General features: G+C 50.9%; 1 protein-coding gene across 4 annotated transcripts in view; it reads left to right on the top strand.

The window, feature by feature from the left end:
• Positions 1–11,813, top strand: part of Plekha7 (pleckstrin homology domain containing A7) — a 187,839-nt gene extending 176,026 nt beyond the window's left edge. For 2 of the 4 annotated variants that reach the window (XM_021166776.1, XM_029479071.1), the window contains 5 exons: positions 98–298; positions 2,524–2,679; positions 5,780–5,913; positions 6,552–6,691; positions 10,476–11,813. In XM_021166776.1, the coding sequence (XP_021022435.1) occupies positions 98–298; positions 2,524–2,679; positions 5,780–5,913; positions 6,552–6,691; positions 10,476–10,498 (654 nt within the window). In that variant the 3' untranslated portion in view covers positions 10,499–11,813. Of the gene's footprint in view, positions 1–97; positions 1,543–2,523; positions 2,680–5,779; positions 5,914–6,551; positions 6,692–8,289; positions 8,401–10,475 lie in introns of those variants that run through there. The other 2 variants (XM_029479069.1, XM_029479072.1) reach the window with 2 other exon arrangements.
• The last annotated feature ends 770 nt before the right edge of the window (positions 11,814–12,583 follow it).

Genomic DNA, 12,583 nt, shown 5'->3' with positions numbered 1-12,583 from the left:
GTGAACTTAAGGCCAGCCTAGGCTGAGACGCTGCACGACAAGCAGAAAGAAGCAGTGCCCCTCGCCCCATCTCCTCTGTGTCTCGCTTCCTCCTCAGAGACCCAAGAGTGCCTTGGAGCGCCTGTACTCGGGGGACCACCAGCGGGGCAAGATGAGTGCGGAGGAACAGCTGGAGCGGATGAAACGGCACCAGAAGGCTCTGGTCCGAGAGCGCAAGAGGACCCTGAGCCAAGGAGAGAGGACGGGTCTGCTCTCAGCCCGATACCTCAGCCAGCCACTGTCAGGAGATCTCGGCTCAGTATGTTAGGCGGGGCTGGGACAGAGGCCAGAACTTCCCCGAGTCCCCCAAGCAGACTCAAGTCCCCTTCCAGGGTGACTTACTTGGTTGATAGACCGTCCCAAGGGGCTGCTTGTCCACAACTCCAGCTGCACGTGTGAGCTGGCCAGAGGATGACCGGGAAACAAAGCAGTAGGGAGTCTAGCAGTAGAGGCCTCATCCTTTTTCCACGCTGAATGGGAGGAGGCTCTGGGCTCAACGAAGGACTTGAGAATGTAGGATTCCAGTAGAGCAAGATGGGAAGGAACGTTATGATATGCATCTCAACCACACAGCCTCCCAAGCAGATACTGCAGCCAAGGGAGGCAACTCAATAAGGTGCTGGTGGTCTCCCACAGCCCGCGGGGCTGGGGCCTCAGGTACTCAGGAGGGCTGGGGAAATTGGTGCTGCTCCTGGTGGCGGGCGCTGCACCTGCCCACGGTTGCCTTAGGCCCATTGTGGGGACATTGCATTTGGCTTTGGGGTTTGGAGCCCCCAGTTCCCCAGCCCTCTAGCCTGACTGCTCCCTCCCTAATTCATTGCACAAGCTCCTACGCTTCTAGTGTCCGCCGCTCATTGCCTCTAATCCTGCCTGATTGTCTCTACAGACGCTCTGAATTGGTACTGGCCCCTCTCTAACCAGCCAGTGCTGTCTCTGACCAGGCTTGTACTAGCAGTTCTTGGCTCCCTAGACTAGCAGGCATCCCTAGGTGTTGCTTACCTTCCCACTGCCCTGCTTTGTGTAGGCCAACTGACTGGTAATTCACCCATCCAAAAAGCTGCTCTGTGAGGACCACAGTCATTAGCAGTGGTCTGGGCATTGGGGATTTACCAATTCCATGCCTTACCCTGGACAGTAAACATCAGCTTTAGAGAGTGCGTAGTCTGAGGCCATTTGGTAATTCCTCCTATCCCATCATGCAATTCCTTATCGCTTTTGTAATTCTGATTTAGTAGCTTGAATAGATAGCAAAATAAACTGTATTCAGAGGGCCTCTCTGCAGCTGTTAGTCACCAAATGACTAGAATAGTGACTTTAAAAGCTATAAACCCATTAACTTTCAAGTATTATAAGTGAACATCAGAACCCTGACTTTCTACAACCTGCTGTCTGGGATACAGAGAGTATTTGAGATCCACAACTCCAATCCTTTGTGCTTTTTCTTTGGGGGAAAAAAAGGCTTGTGTAAGTCTCCTCAGCGCCAATAAACATGTTGCTTCCCATGACGGATTGGCGTGGTTCTTCTGCAGTGTAGCTTGCAGAGTGCGGTGAACTTTTGCTGTTTGTGGAAGCAATCAGGCTGGATTTAAATGAGGACTTGTCTCTTTTTGAGCACTTGTGAGCGTGTAAGGAATTGTGTGTTTTCTTTGTGAACCATTAAATGTATCCCTGGACTTCAGTTGCCTAAGTCGTCCAAACTGTAATTGGAAAACCATCACCACACACAATTCTGTTGGTTTGCTACGGAGGACCGGAGCTTGTGCATGAATGTGTGGAGCGTGCTGACAGGGTGACAGGATCCGGGTCCAGGTGCTTGTGAGGTATCTTTGGCTGCTGGGGTATTGTGAGATGAATGGAGTGAGAGAGAGGAGGTGACCTGAGGCATTAAGTATAGTCTCATCCTCACAAGAGAGTCCTTTGTTCTTTTAAGGTCAGAGGTCTGAAGTGAACAGGAAGCCATCTTGGAGCTGCCCACACATGCCTGGGTAGATTTTTCCCTCCTGGGAAGAGATATTGATACAAAGTTGCCACTGTGAAACAGCCTTGGAGCAATTCCGTCTGATCTCACTTTTAGTTTGTTTTCTAGTTTAAGGAAACTGTCTTCTCTCAAATGGTTACCATTTTCCACTGCCCTTTGCAACACTGGTGGTCAACCAACTCCTTGGTACTGATTGGAACTCTTACCAATTGCTGGGTCCCTGTGGACCACTGTAGGCTTAAAGTCATGGGTCTTCCTCCAGGACCCTACAGATGCACATTTGAATACTCAGAGATCCTAGATCAGAGCACAGCCAGCAGTGTGGAAGAGGCCACGGGACGAAGGCAGAGGCCAGTTTTCAGTTACACACACACACACACACACACACAGCTATGACACTTGCCTAATGTCTCAAAAGTCCGTCTTCCCAGGACCTCAGGCCTCAGGGCCCTGTGTGGCTCTTGAATGGGTCGGAAAGTGAGGTTAACCCTCTCCTCTGTTGCCAGTGGAAGCGAGAACAAGAGTTTGACCTGCAGCTGCTGGAGCGGGCTGCGCAGGGGGACAGAAAAGACAAAGAGGAGGGCTGGCTGAAAGTGCAAGCCACACCTGTCATGGAGTTGGACCTGGAGCCACAAGACTATGACTTGGACATCAGCAGAAAGGTGAGGATAGGGGCTTCCTTCATGCTTTCTAGAAGTCACCAGGCAGGGTTCAGCTTCACTGTTGCCCAGAAGGTCCGGAGGCTTGAGATCGTAAAGGCGTCTGTGTTCGAAATCACACTTAAGCCAATTTCTGGACTTGGGAGCAAATTGTGCCCCTGTACCTTAATGGTGATGTGGGGAGAATTAAGTGACTCAGCATGTTCCCAAGAGGATTAGAAAATGTTCCCTGGATCATTAGTGGTGGCCCTCGAAAATGACCTCTTAGGCAGACGGTAACTATCATACGTGGTGGGAAAATACAGGGCAGGTCTGAAAAGTCACAGGAGACATTTCCAGCCAGGACTGGAGCCAATTTCGATCTGAACTCTTCTGCTGCCCTCTAGTGGCTCACTTGCCTCATAACAGGTCAGGCCTAGGAAAACAAGGCAGGAGAAAGGAAGGGAGGGAGTGCCAGTCAGAGGCTTCTAGACATCCCTGGTCACCTGTGGTCTGTGGGCAGTGTCTGCAGCGGTTTCAGTCCTTTGTGTCCCTAGCACTAGGATGGCACGCAGTCGGCATGCTATAAATGTCTGCTGGTGGAAGACATTGCTATATGAATTTTCAGTGCCCCAAAGCATTTGTATAGGAACTTGGCCTGCTGCATTTCCCCAGGTGTAGGCTGAGTTTGGGTGAGACTCCAAGTCTTCCACGGGTGCCCCACTTAGGCAGAGGGGGAACTTTGCCACTGTTGTTGTTGGGGGAGGGGGCGGGTGTATGTGTGTTAAAATCTGGGTCTCACACATGCCAAGTACATAGAACTACATACCTAGCCCTCCCATTTCAAGAGACAGGGCAGATCCATTTACAGGTTTTTTGGTTTTTTGGGGTTTTTTTTTTCCTTTGAATGGTTAGGGATTCATGGGGGAGAGGAGCTCTGAGAACAAAGAGAACACTGTAGGTAACTCAGTACTTGAGTTTCTAGGTTCTTGGTTCTTGCAGTCAGTAAATTCAGCCTCCTGCCCCCAGGTCTTTTTCTCTGACAGCCTAAACAGTAGCTGCCAACAGTCTGGCGTCTTTCTTAGTCACAAAGAGCCTCCATGTGCTATTGGCAATGCGAGACTGCCCTCTGCTGTCCTTCCTTATCTCTAACCTAAATCCTCCTGCTACAATGCAGTCTACTTCCTACTCTAGATCTGTCCTGGTCGGATGACAGATTTTTCTTGCCACCTTTCAACAAACTGAAGGGCCACGTGGGTTCAGTTCTGCTACTGAGACCAAAATCCACCCAGTCAGGGTGGAAGAAAACTACGTTGAGGCAAATTAAGATGACATTTTGAAAATCACAAGCTTAAACAGTCCTAAAAGTGTGGACAGAGGTTTTCAGAACTTTAGATAGCGGGTTAAAAGCAGGGATTCCCACTGGTGCTGGGGGGGAAAATTAACTTTATTTATTTATTTTTTTAATTTAAAATGTACTGAGACAACCGATAGAGTTGGTTCTTTCCTACCATGTAGGTCCCCAACATCAAACGAGTCATTAGCCTTGGCAGCAAGCACTTTACCTAGTGAGCCATCTCTCAAATGCACAAATTAAACATTCTTGCAGGATGGGGTGCTATGAAGACTGAATCTGTATGTAGCGTGGGGGGAGGGGCCTTGTCACCAGAGCACTTTCCCAGAGGAAAGAATGAGAGAGCTTTTAGGAAAGGTAACTTAGATAAACCTGCAGAGTCAGGCTGGGGGGCAGGTGGAGAACTGAAGAGAGGACCATCAGTCTTCATCCTTAGGTGAAGGTAAAAATCTATGCTCTGCCCAGAAGTATGAAAAGCACCTTGGTTATTAACCAGTTGCATGCTGTTACTGCTGGTTTAAGCTTTTCAGTCAGTCAGGTCTGACCTGTTTGCCCCCCAAACTCAGAAGTCTGTTTGAGATGGGAAAGGTTTTACTACGGTTCTGTCAGCTCACCCATCAGTTTTGGGTGGTCTCTAAGCTGCCTGGCTCTGGTTCAACCTTTTTTGTTTGTTTATTTGGTTGGTTGGACTTTGTTATTTTCTGTTTTGAGACAGGACCTTTCTAGGTAGCCCTGGCTGGCCTAGAACTCACTGTGTAGACTAGAGATCCACTTGTCTCTGCCTCTCCAGTGCTGGGATTAAATACACATACTATCTCACAGCCCTGAAATAGGGCTTCACTTACTGAAGGACTACTAAGTGCCAGGTCCCTAAATTAGACAGAGCAGAAGAAAGCTCCCTAGGTGGGAAGGACACTAGAGCTCCCACTGAGCCCGTGTGGCTGAATCAAGTGCTTCCTGTGAGAGTCTCAGCGCGTTGCCTGCCTTCTGTTTCCCTTTCCCTTGGCCTCTAGAAAGCTGTCTAGTGTAGCAGGAAGAGCATGTGCTTCGATATGAGACTCAGGTCCTTAGTTCCACAACTGATTAATTTGATGATCTTAGCAAGTTTCTTCACCAATATGTGTGTGTGTGTGGTGGGGGGGGGGGAGTGCTGGGTGAACTGTGGGGAACAGGCCTGGAGCAAGAGTGGGGTTGAGGCATGTCCAATCCCTAGAAATCTTGTCCTGATATTGGCAGGAGCAGGATCATGCTCCCTCCACACCCCCCAAGACACACACACACACGTACCCTGCCTGGGCCTGCATATCCCAGTGCACGTAGACATTTGCCACACCAGAGGAAGTCACATAGCCAGGCAGCCAGGTTAAACCTCTTTTCCTTTCATAAGGTCCTGGCCAGCAGCACCTGGAATTCTTCCTTATGCAAATGAGGCATCCCTGGCACCTTTGCCCCAGCCAGTGATGCACACTCACCCTAAAGCCTCTACCCACTCCCCAAAGGGTTAAATAGCCTCTGTTTCCCCCCAATTAAACAAGCAGTCAGTGAAGCCTGTCTCCCTTCCCCTGAGGTCTCCAACACCCCATCACCATCATGCTCTCAGGCCACCAGTCTGATGATGGGCAACTCTGCTGTTAAGGGAGGGGGAACAGGGTGGTAATGACGTCTGTAGACTTTGATGCTTCCTCACAGGGTAGGAAGGGTGGGGAAAACATGTCTCAGACCAGAGCGTCTGAGCCTACCCTCCTTCCTGCCACCTGATCCTCTCCCCAGCTGTCTAAACCAGAGAAGGTCTCCATCCCCGAGCGATATGTGGAACTAGACCCTGAGGAACCACCCAGCCTGGAGGAGCTGCAGGCACGGTACCAAAAGGCGGAGAAGATACGGAATATCCTTGCCCGGTCAAGGTCAGCCCCTACTTGCTCAAATCTAGAAGTCTCACAGACTCCATCTCAGGTGACAGCTCAGCCATGAGAAGACCCAGGCCAGGCTGACTGGTCAATATTTTGCTAGGCTTTGTTTCAAATGAATTCCTCTGAAGGGGTCAGCAGGTGCTCCAACAGGAAAGCTTGCCTCAGTTACCAAAAAGGTGCTGAAGAACTTGTGAAGGGTTCCCGTCCCAGGTCCATGTCCCCAGATCTGTCCCCAGTGACTGGCAAGTGTGGGCCACTTAGCTAGACATTAGTGAGGTGGACTTAATGGAGGTCACTTTCACTGATGGTCCTCTTAACACCTGTGCCCACACTCCATTATGGATTCATAGATGGGCCCCGCCTTTACCCATTTCCTGAACCCTGAGCTTGGACAACAGGAAGTGGTTTTTCTGACCTCTGAGCTCTCCTTTCAGAGTTACACTAGCCATTTCATATCTGGATTTATCAGGAACCCCCAGCCGGAACCCTTAGCTTGAGGCCTAAGGAGGAACTGAGTTGTGTTCTACTGCCCCCAAAGTGTTGAAGATTCACCTCCCTGCAGCCAGGGAGATACATGTGGGGCTGATGGCTGGGGTATCGAGACTTACAGTCTTCTCTCTGATCCCCAACAGCATGTGCAACCTGCAGCCACCGGGCCAGGACCGCAGCAGCCTGGCCGACCTGGACTCGCAGCTGCAGGAGCAGGAACGGATAATCAACATTTCCTATGCCCTGGCCTCCGAGGCCTCGAAGCGCAGCAAACAGGTAGCAGGTAAGGCTGTGGGTGCCACCCTCCAGGGCCCAGTCCCCTGCCTGCTGCTCTCAGTGACATGTCCTAGAGCCAGGAAGTTAGCAGAGGTTGGCAGGCAAGGGTGTATTCTCTGCCCTGCCTGACCCAAGTGACAGAAGAGCTGCCACACAGCTCCATATCTGCCATCTCTGAGACAAGGTGACAGGGACATTTCTTTCCTTAGGAAGAAGGGGCAGACATGACACTGGAGCAGGGCTTTCATGGTGGGGCAAAGCAAAGAGCTCCTCTGACCTTTGCCTAGAAACCCTTCCTTGGTCCCCAAGCCAAAGCCACTCACTCAACCTTGTCAGTGACCTATGGCAGAAAGTAGAATGAGAATTGAGGCTTTGCCAGCCTAGCCAAAAGAATGTCACCACAGAAGCAGCACACGGCTGCTGTGTTATATATGAAGGATGCTCTAAACATGTGTCTGTAAACCCAGTGGTCAGGAAGCTGAGGCAGGAGGATTGCTGCATGCATGCTAGGTTAGCCTGGACTATGGAGTGAGACCCTGTCATAAAGAAAACAGTTAGAAAAGGGACTGTGGACTCCTCCCTCTGTTCACATCTCCCTTTCTGTGGTAGCCTTACAGTTCCCTGGTATAGTTTGCCCCTTATATGGAGGCCATTGTGTCTTTATGTGGTGTCCCTGGCCAGCTATACTTCTGAGACGGACAGCCAGAGGACTCAGAGTGGTACCATTCTATCTCCTGGTCCTCTAACACACCTGGCCGAGTGTGAGGCCAGCGGGCCCTGTGGCTGCCAACCCTGGGGAGTCTGGAGTGGGGAGCAGCCTGGGCATCGCTTTTGGAGGCCTGTGAGTGACAAATGATGACACAGATGCCAGACTCTCAGGAGCAGCCTGTTCCCTGTCCCATGTCCTGATGCAGTGCAGCTGCTAGAAATACAGCCTTGTGTGGTGCCTGATTCCCACCTAGGGAGGTGTAGACTGGGTGATTGGGATTTCAAAGTCATTCTTGATTCTATAGCAAGTGTAGGCCCAGCATAGACCACACCATGGCCCTGTCTCAAAACCAAACCAGACTAAAGCAGAGTCTCTGACGTCTCTGCTGGCCCCGTTCTGTCCAAGGCATGTAGAGGGCCTGAAAGCAGGCTTGTGTTGCTCTGTGGCTGGGACTTAGGCAATCCTATCTCAGCAGCCCTTGAGCCCCTCCCTGAGAGGCTGCCCCTGCCCTCCAAGCACCTCCTCGTGCTGTGCTTGCGCCCACTCTGCCTCCACATCTTAGGTGGTACCCAGGGCCTCTGGTATGCTGGGCTGACCCACCAGTCACTGAGCTACCCTCCCAGCTTGCTCTCACTCTGACCAATCCCTTCTGCTTCCTCCCTCACAGCTGATGACCCCAGCCCTGACCTCTTGTTCTGTACCTTTCTTTGCTCTTGCTCTCTTCCCTGAATCAGAAACTACAGGCAAGCTAGGCCTCATGGATCTGCCCCCAGGACCAGGCCATTAGTTGTGGGGCAGTCGGACCAGGCCACACAGTCTTGCCAGGCAGGGCATAAGGTGGTGTGGGTGGGCAGATCACTCTAACACACTGCTTGATTCCTGTGTGCTCTGTCTAGTGCAGCAGCTGGCCCTCCTCCCGCCTAAAGCCCCCCTGTCCTCCAGGACGGTGCCACCTTACCCCCCCTTAAGCAACGGACTGCACTACACCTTTGTCTAACACCTTCCAAGTAAGAGTCTCTGCCTAGCTGGCCTGCTGCTGTGCACCCTGTAGTCTCAGCATGCCCCTCCTGCCTTCCCACTGCCACTGAGTTGACTGCAATGCCACCTGCTGTTGCTTCCTTCCATTGGCACTGCGGCCGCTGAAGGGTGGGATGGAGAACCTGCCAGAGATGGTAGACAGAAGTTCACCTTTAAGGAACTCAGGTCTCAGAGCTCAAAAGAGGTCGGCATCAAAGGTGCTACTGTGCTGAAATACCTTGGGGGAGTTTCCAGCCCTTTATCTCTATTAGATGATGTCGCCTTTTGGAGGAGTCATGCTGCAAAACTGTATAGTTGAGGTACAAGAAAAGAACTGAAAAAAAAAAAAACACAGCTTCTCACATTTTAAGTCCATTTAGGATTTTGTGCTGGGCTGCCCTCACAGCTAGCTGCCCTGGGCCATGGGTTGGACATATCTTCTAGGGTACTAGCTGTACTTACCGAAGGCAGCTTGATGCCCCCCCAAACAGCACAGGCCACGTAGAGACCGGGTTACAGCCCAGAGTTACAGAGACAGGCAGACCCTGAGGGACTGGGCTCAGCCCTCCACACAGCAAGGCTGCCTTAGGGAAGAGACAGAGGCAGGTCCAGGAGCACAACCCATCAGGATGCTTGGTAAGTCCCCATGAAGTGAATGGCTGACAAGGACAGGCAAGTATGGCAGATTTCTGAGTTCGAGGCCAGCCTGGTCTACAGAGTGAGTTCCAGGATAGCCAGGGCTATACAGTGAAACCCTGTCTTGAAAAACAAAAACAAAAACAAAAAAACCAAACCAAACCAAACAAAAAATAAACAAACAAAAAAGGACAGGCAGTAGGTATAGGAAGATGCTCCACCCTCACTACCCAAACCCCCACCCCCATCCCAACCCCCTCTAGGAGCCAGCAGGCCCAGCTCCTGACCAGTTGTGAGTGAATTCATAGCTTCCATCCGCTGCCCCGTCTGTATCCTCACCTGGACCACAGCCATCACGCCAGAGCTCCCTGCAGCCAGTCTCTCCCTAACAGTCTGCCTTGCTGTCAGTTTGCACAGTTCCCTTCTCCTTCCTTTCCTGGATTATGGTTAACTGTGCTGAGGGACTGCTGTGTGTTAGGCATTGTGCTGAGTGTTTCCTGATCCTCACAACCACCCTATAAAGCTGTTCACTCCATTTTGTATCCAAGGAGATGCAGCTCAGACACCTGAGGGACCTGCCCAAGGAGATGAAGCTTGTGTCAGGGTGCTAAGCCCTTTGGTATGAACTTTTTTGCTGGCTTGTAGGCTCATCTGGGCCACCCCCAGAAGCTCCAAGGGTCTGCAGAACAGGCTGATGGGGGTCTCGTTTTACACGGGGGCCCTCCAACTTAGGACTGCCCCTGCTTCAGAGCCGGCACACTCTAGCCAGCCTGAGAGCAGGAGGAGGTAAGCTAGCTTGGGCCTAGTCTGACCATCAGGAGGGGTAGAGTAGACCTCCATGGAAAGCTGCAGCCATGGCCTTTGTAAAGGCCTCTGGGACTTACCAGGACCATAGATAGACAGACAGACAGACAGACAGATAGATAATAGAAATCTGAGCAGGCAGAGGTGCCAGTGAGAGGCTCTGTTTGCTCTAGCTTTTTAAGCCCCACACTCTGTCTTGTGCTAGGCCTTAGATGCTCTCTCCAGAGCTCAGCCATGCTTCTTCCTGTCATGGCACCACAGGCAGGCTAGAACCACTCTGTTCTTAGATTAGAAAGCAAGGTCAGAGAGGCAGGCTATCTGGTCCTCCAGAGAATACAGGGCAGAGCTATGTACCCCACAAGGCTTGCCCAGGTCTCTGCTTACTGCAGGGGTAAGTTTATGAACTAGTGTGGGTGCAGTATGTTTCCTAGAAATGGAAGGAAAATGAAGCCCAATGCTTTGGGTCATAGAAGAAAAGTTCCCTTGACAGCGGCCGCCTTGCCCACACACCCTGCTCTCTTGCTCCATCTGCCAGCCCCTTTCATGCGTGTGCACAAACATGCCCACTCTTAGGACAAGAACAAAGGTCCGCCAGCCTCTCATTGTCTCCTGTACTTTTTGCCAGCCCAGGCAGTAACAGACCCATGATCCACTGTGCAGAGGAGAAGCCTGGAGCCGGGGACCCAGCGAAACCAGCGTCTTCTTGGAGTATGGTTCTCTCTGCCCCAGTGGAAACCCTTCCAGCTGAGCAGGGGCTCTGGCTGGAGGACAGAGCAACCCACCCACCATGGTGGGTGCAGCCTGGAACCAGGGCTCCATCCTAACACACGCCTATTCTTTTCAGTCCAGATACCTTTTGACAGATGACAGAAGCACTTTTGATACATGATGTGAAATATACTGTATTTTAGAATCAGAATATATTTTATAATGCTCACCTGGAGGACTGAATGGCTGGTAAGGTGAGCCTGCAGGGTTTTGTAGTCACACATAGGGATTCAGGTACTATGGGGGTGGGGTGGCAGAGTGGGTGGGGAGAGGAGCAAGGCAAGCAGGGCCATTTCCACCCCTCATGAGCCCAGGCAGTGCAGGGTTCCAGGCTGTACTTCCTGTGGATTCCAGTATGGAGCTCATCACGCTGTCCAGGAAATGAGAGTCAGTTAACTGCAGAGGTCCACATCCCTGAACCGATGCCCAACCCTGGAAACTCCACCTGGATGGCCCCACGGAGCCTGTCTGTGCCTTGGCCCTTGGTTCTGACTGAGGAGCAGCCATGTGCTCGAAAGCCTTGACTTCTTCAGCTGTTGGTGAAGTTCTCTCAGCAGACAATTCTCAGAAGAAAGAAAAAAGCCACTGTGAAGTGGAAAGCGAGATGTGTTAAAGCAATAACTGGGCATTAGGTGGCATCTGCTTACAAATGCCTAGCCTTGAGCCATCCCTCCAGCCAGGCTGTTCTAAAGGACCTCTGCTGCCTGCTGTGGGGGAACCCAGGACAGTTTCCTCTGACTAGGTCTGGTGAGGTGGACAGGCAGGGCCAGGACACAGGATTGTGACTTGACTCCAGCCCAGCTGAGGAGGAGGTGGCCGTGCCAGACTCAGTGTTTTGTCCCTTTATTTAACTTGTCTCAAGATATTCTACATGCAGGAAGCAGTGAAAACCATAAACACCTTCACTGGGTGGAGCCGCATTTTAAACGAAAATTTGTCTTTGACTATGCTTAAAAGAAGAAAACGAATCCTTGAATATATTTAGAAGTTACTGTCTATTTTTAACTAACTCCATATGCTGCCAGTATCAACTTCATGACATTTGCCAAAATAAGATTTTATTTTTTGCCTTTATAAGATTTTGTTGGAAAAATGAAATGAATATTTTGCAAGAAAAAGTTAATTTAAATAAAAGTGTAATGGTTTGCAAAAAAAAAAGTGATGTATAGATTAAAATATTAACCTCATCCGTGTCCTGGCTCTTGCTGGCTGTATTCATTCACCATGGACTGTGTGCCCTTACCCTGTGTCAACTCTCTGCCTCCCCCTTTCTGTGTTCACGAATGAAAGAGCCTCCTCACTGACAGCTCCTTGACATTTGAGTGAGTTTGGAGGCCTGAGGGGTGAGGTTCCCTTTCCCACCCGCCCAGGCAAGGATCCCTATTTGGGGCCAGTTTGGGCTGGCCGGGCCCAATCTCATCCAAGACAGCAGAAGTGGTACAACGGACCCCCATCCAACCCACACACTGTGCCCATTAAAATGAGGCCTGTTAGTGATGGACCGTTGCAAACTGGATTTGCATTTAATTCATCTTGACTTGGGATGCATGCTCAAAGCAGGAGACCAGGGGCCAGTTTGGTTTAGAGATGTGTGCGTTTCCAAGTTCCTGCACGGCCAAGGAGTGTGTTGGAGGTTTGGAGAAGCCTTCCAAGTGTTTAAACTGGGAAGAGTGGATTCCCAGGCATTCTGGATGGGTAGAAGGGAGAGCTGCCGTTGTGGCCACTGTTTGTTTGGAATTTAAGAAATACTCATCTTGTTTTAAACATTAGCTGGAATGTCATGCAACAGATCTGCAACTGAGTGCAGTCGTCTGAAAAATCAACAAAACCCCACGGCCAGCCAATGCCCACCCCACAGGGAGACAGCCATCTGTAGGCCGTTTCTAGGTGGTTTCTCAACCGAACTACATTGGTGGTTTCGAACTGTCGGTGTTGGTTTGTGTTTCACAACTATAACCCTTTGTG

The sequence above is a fragment of the Mus caroli genome, chromosome 7, assembly GCF_900094665.2.
Source record: "Mus caroli chromosome 7, CAROLI_EIJ_v1.1, whole genome shotgun sequence".
Taxonomy (NCBI): domain Eukaryota; kingdom Metazoa; phylum Chordata; class Mammalia; order Rodentia; family Muridae; genus Mus; species Mus caroli.
The sequence above is the reverse complement of the archived record's forward strand: the minus strand, read 5'-3'. Positions and strand labels throughout refer to the sequence as shown.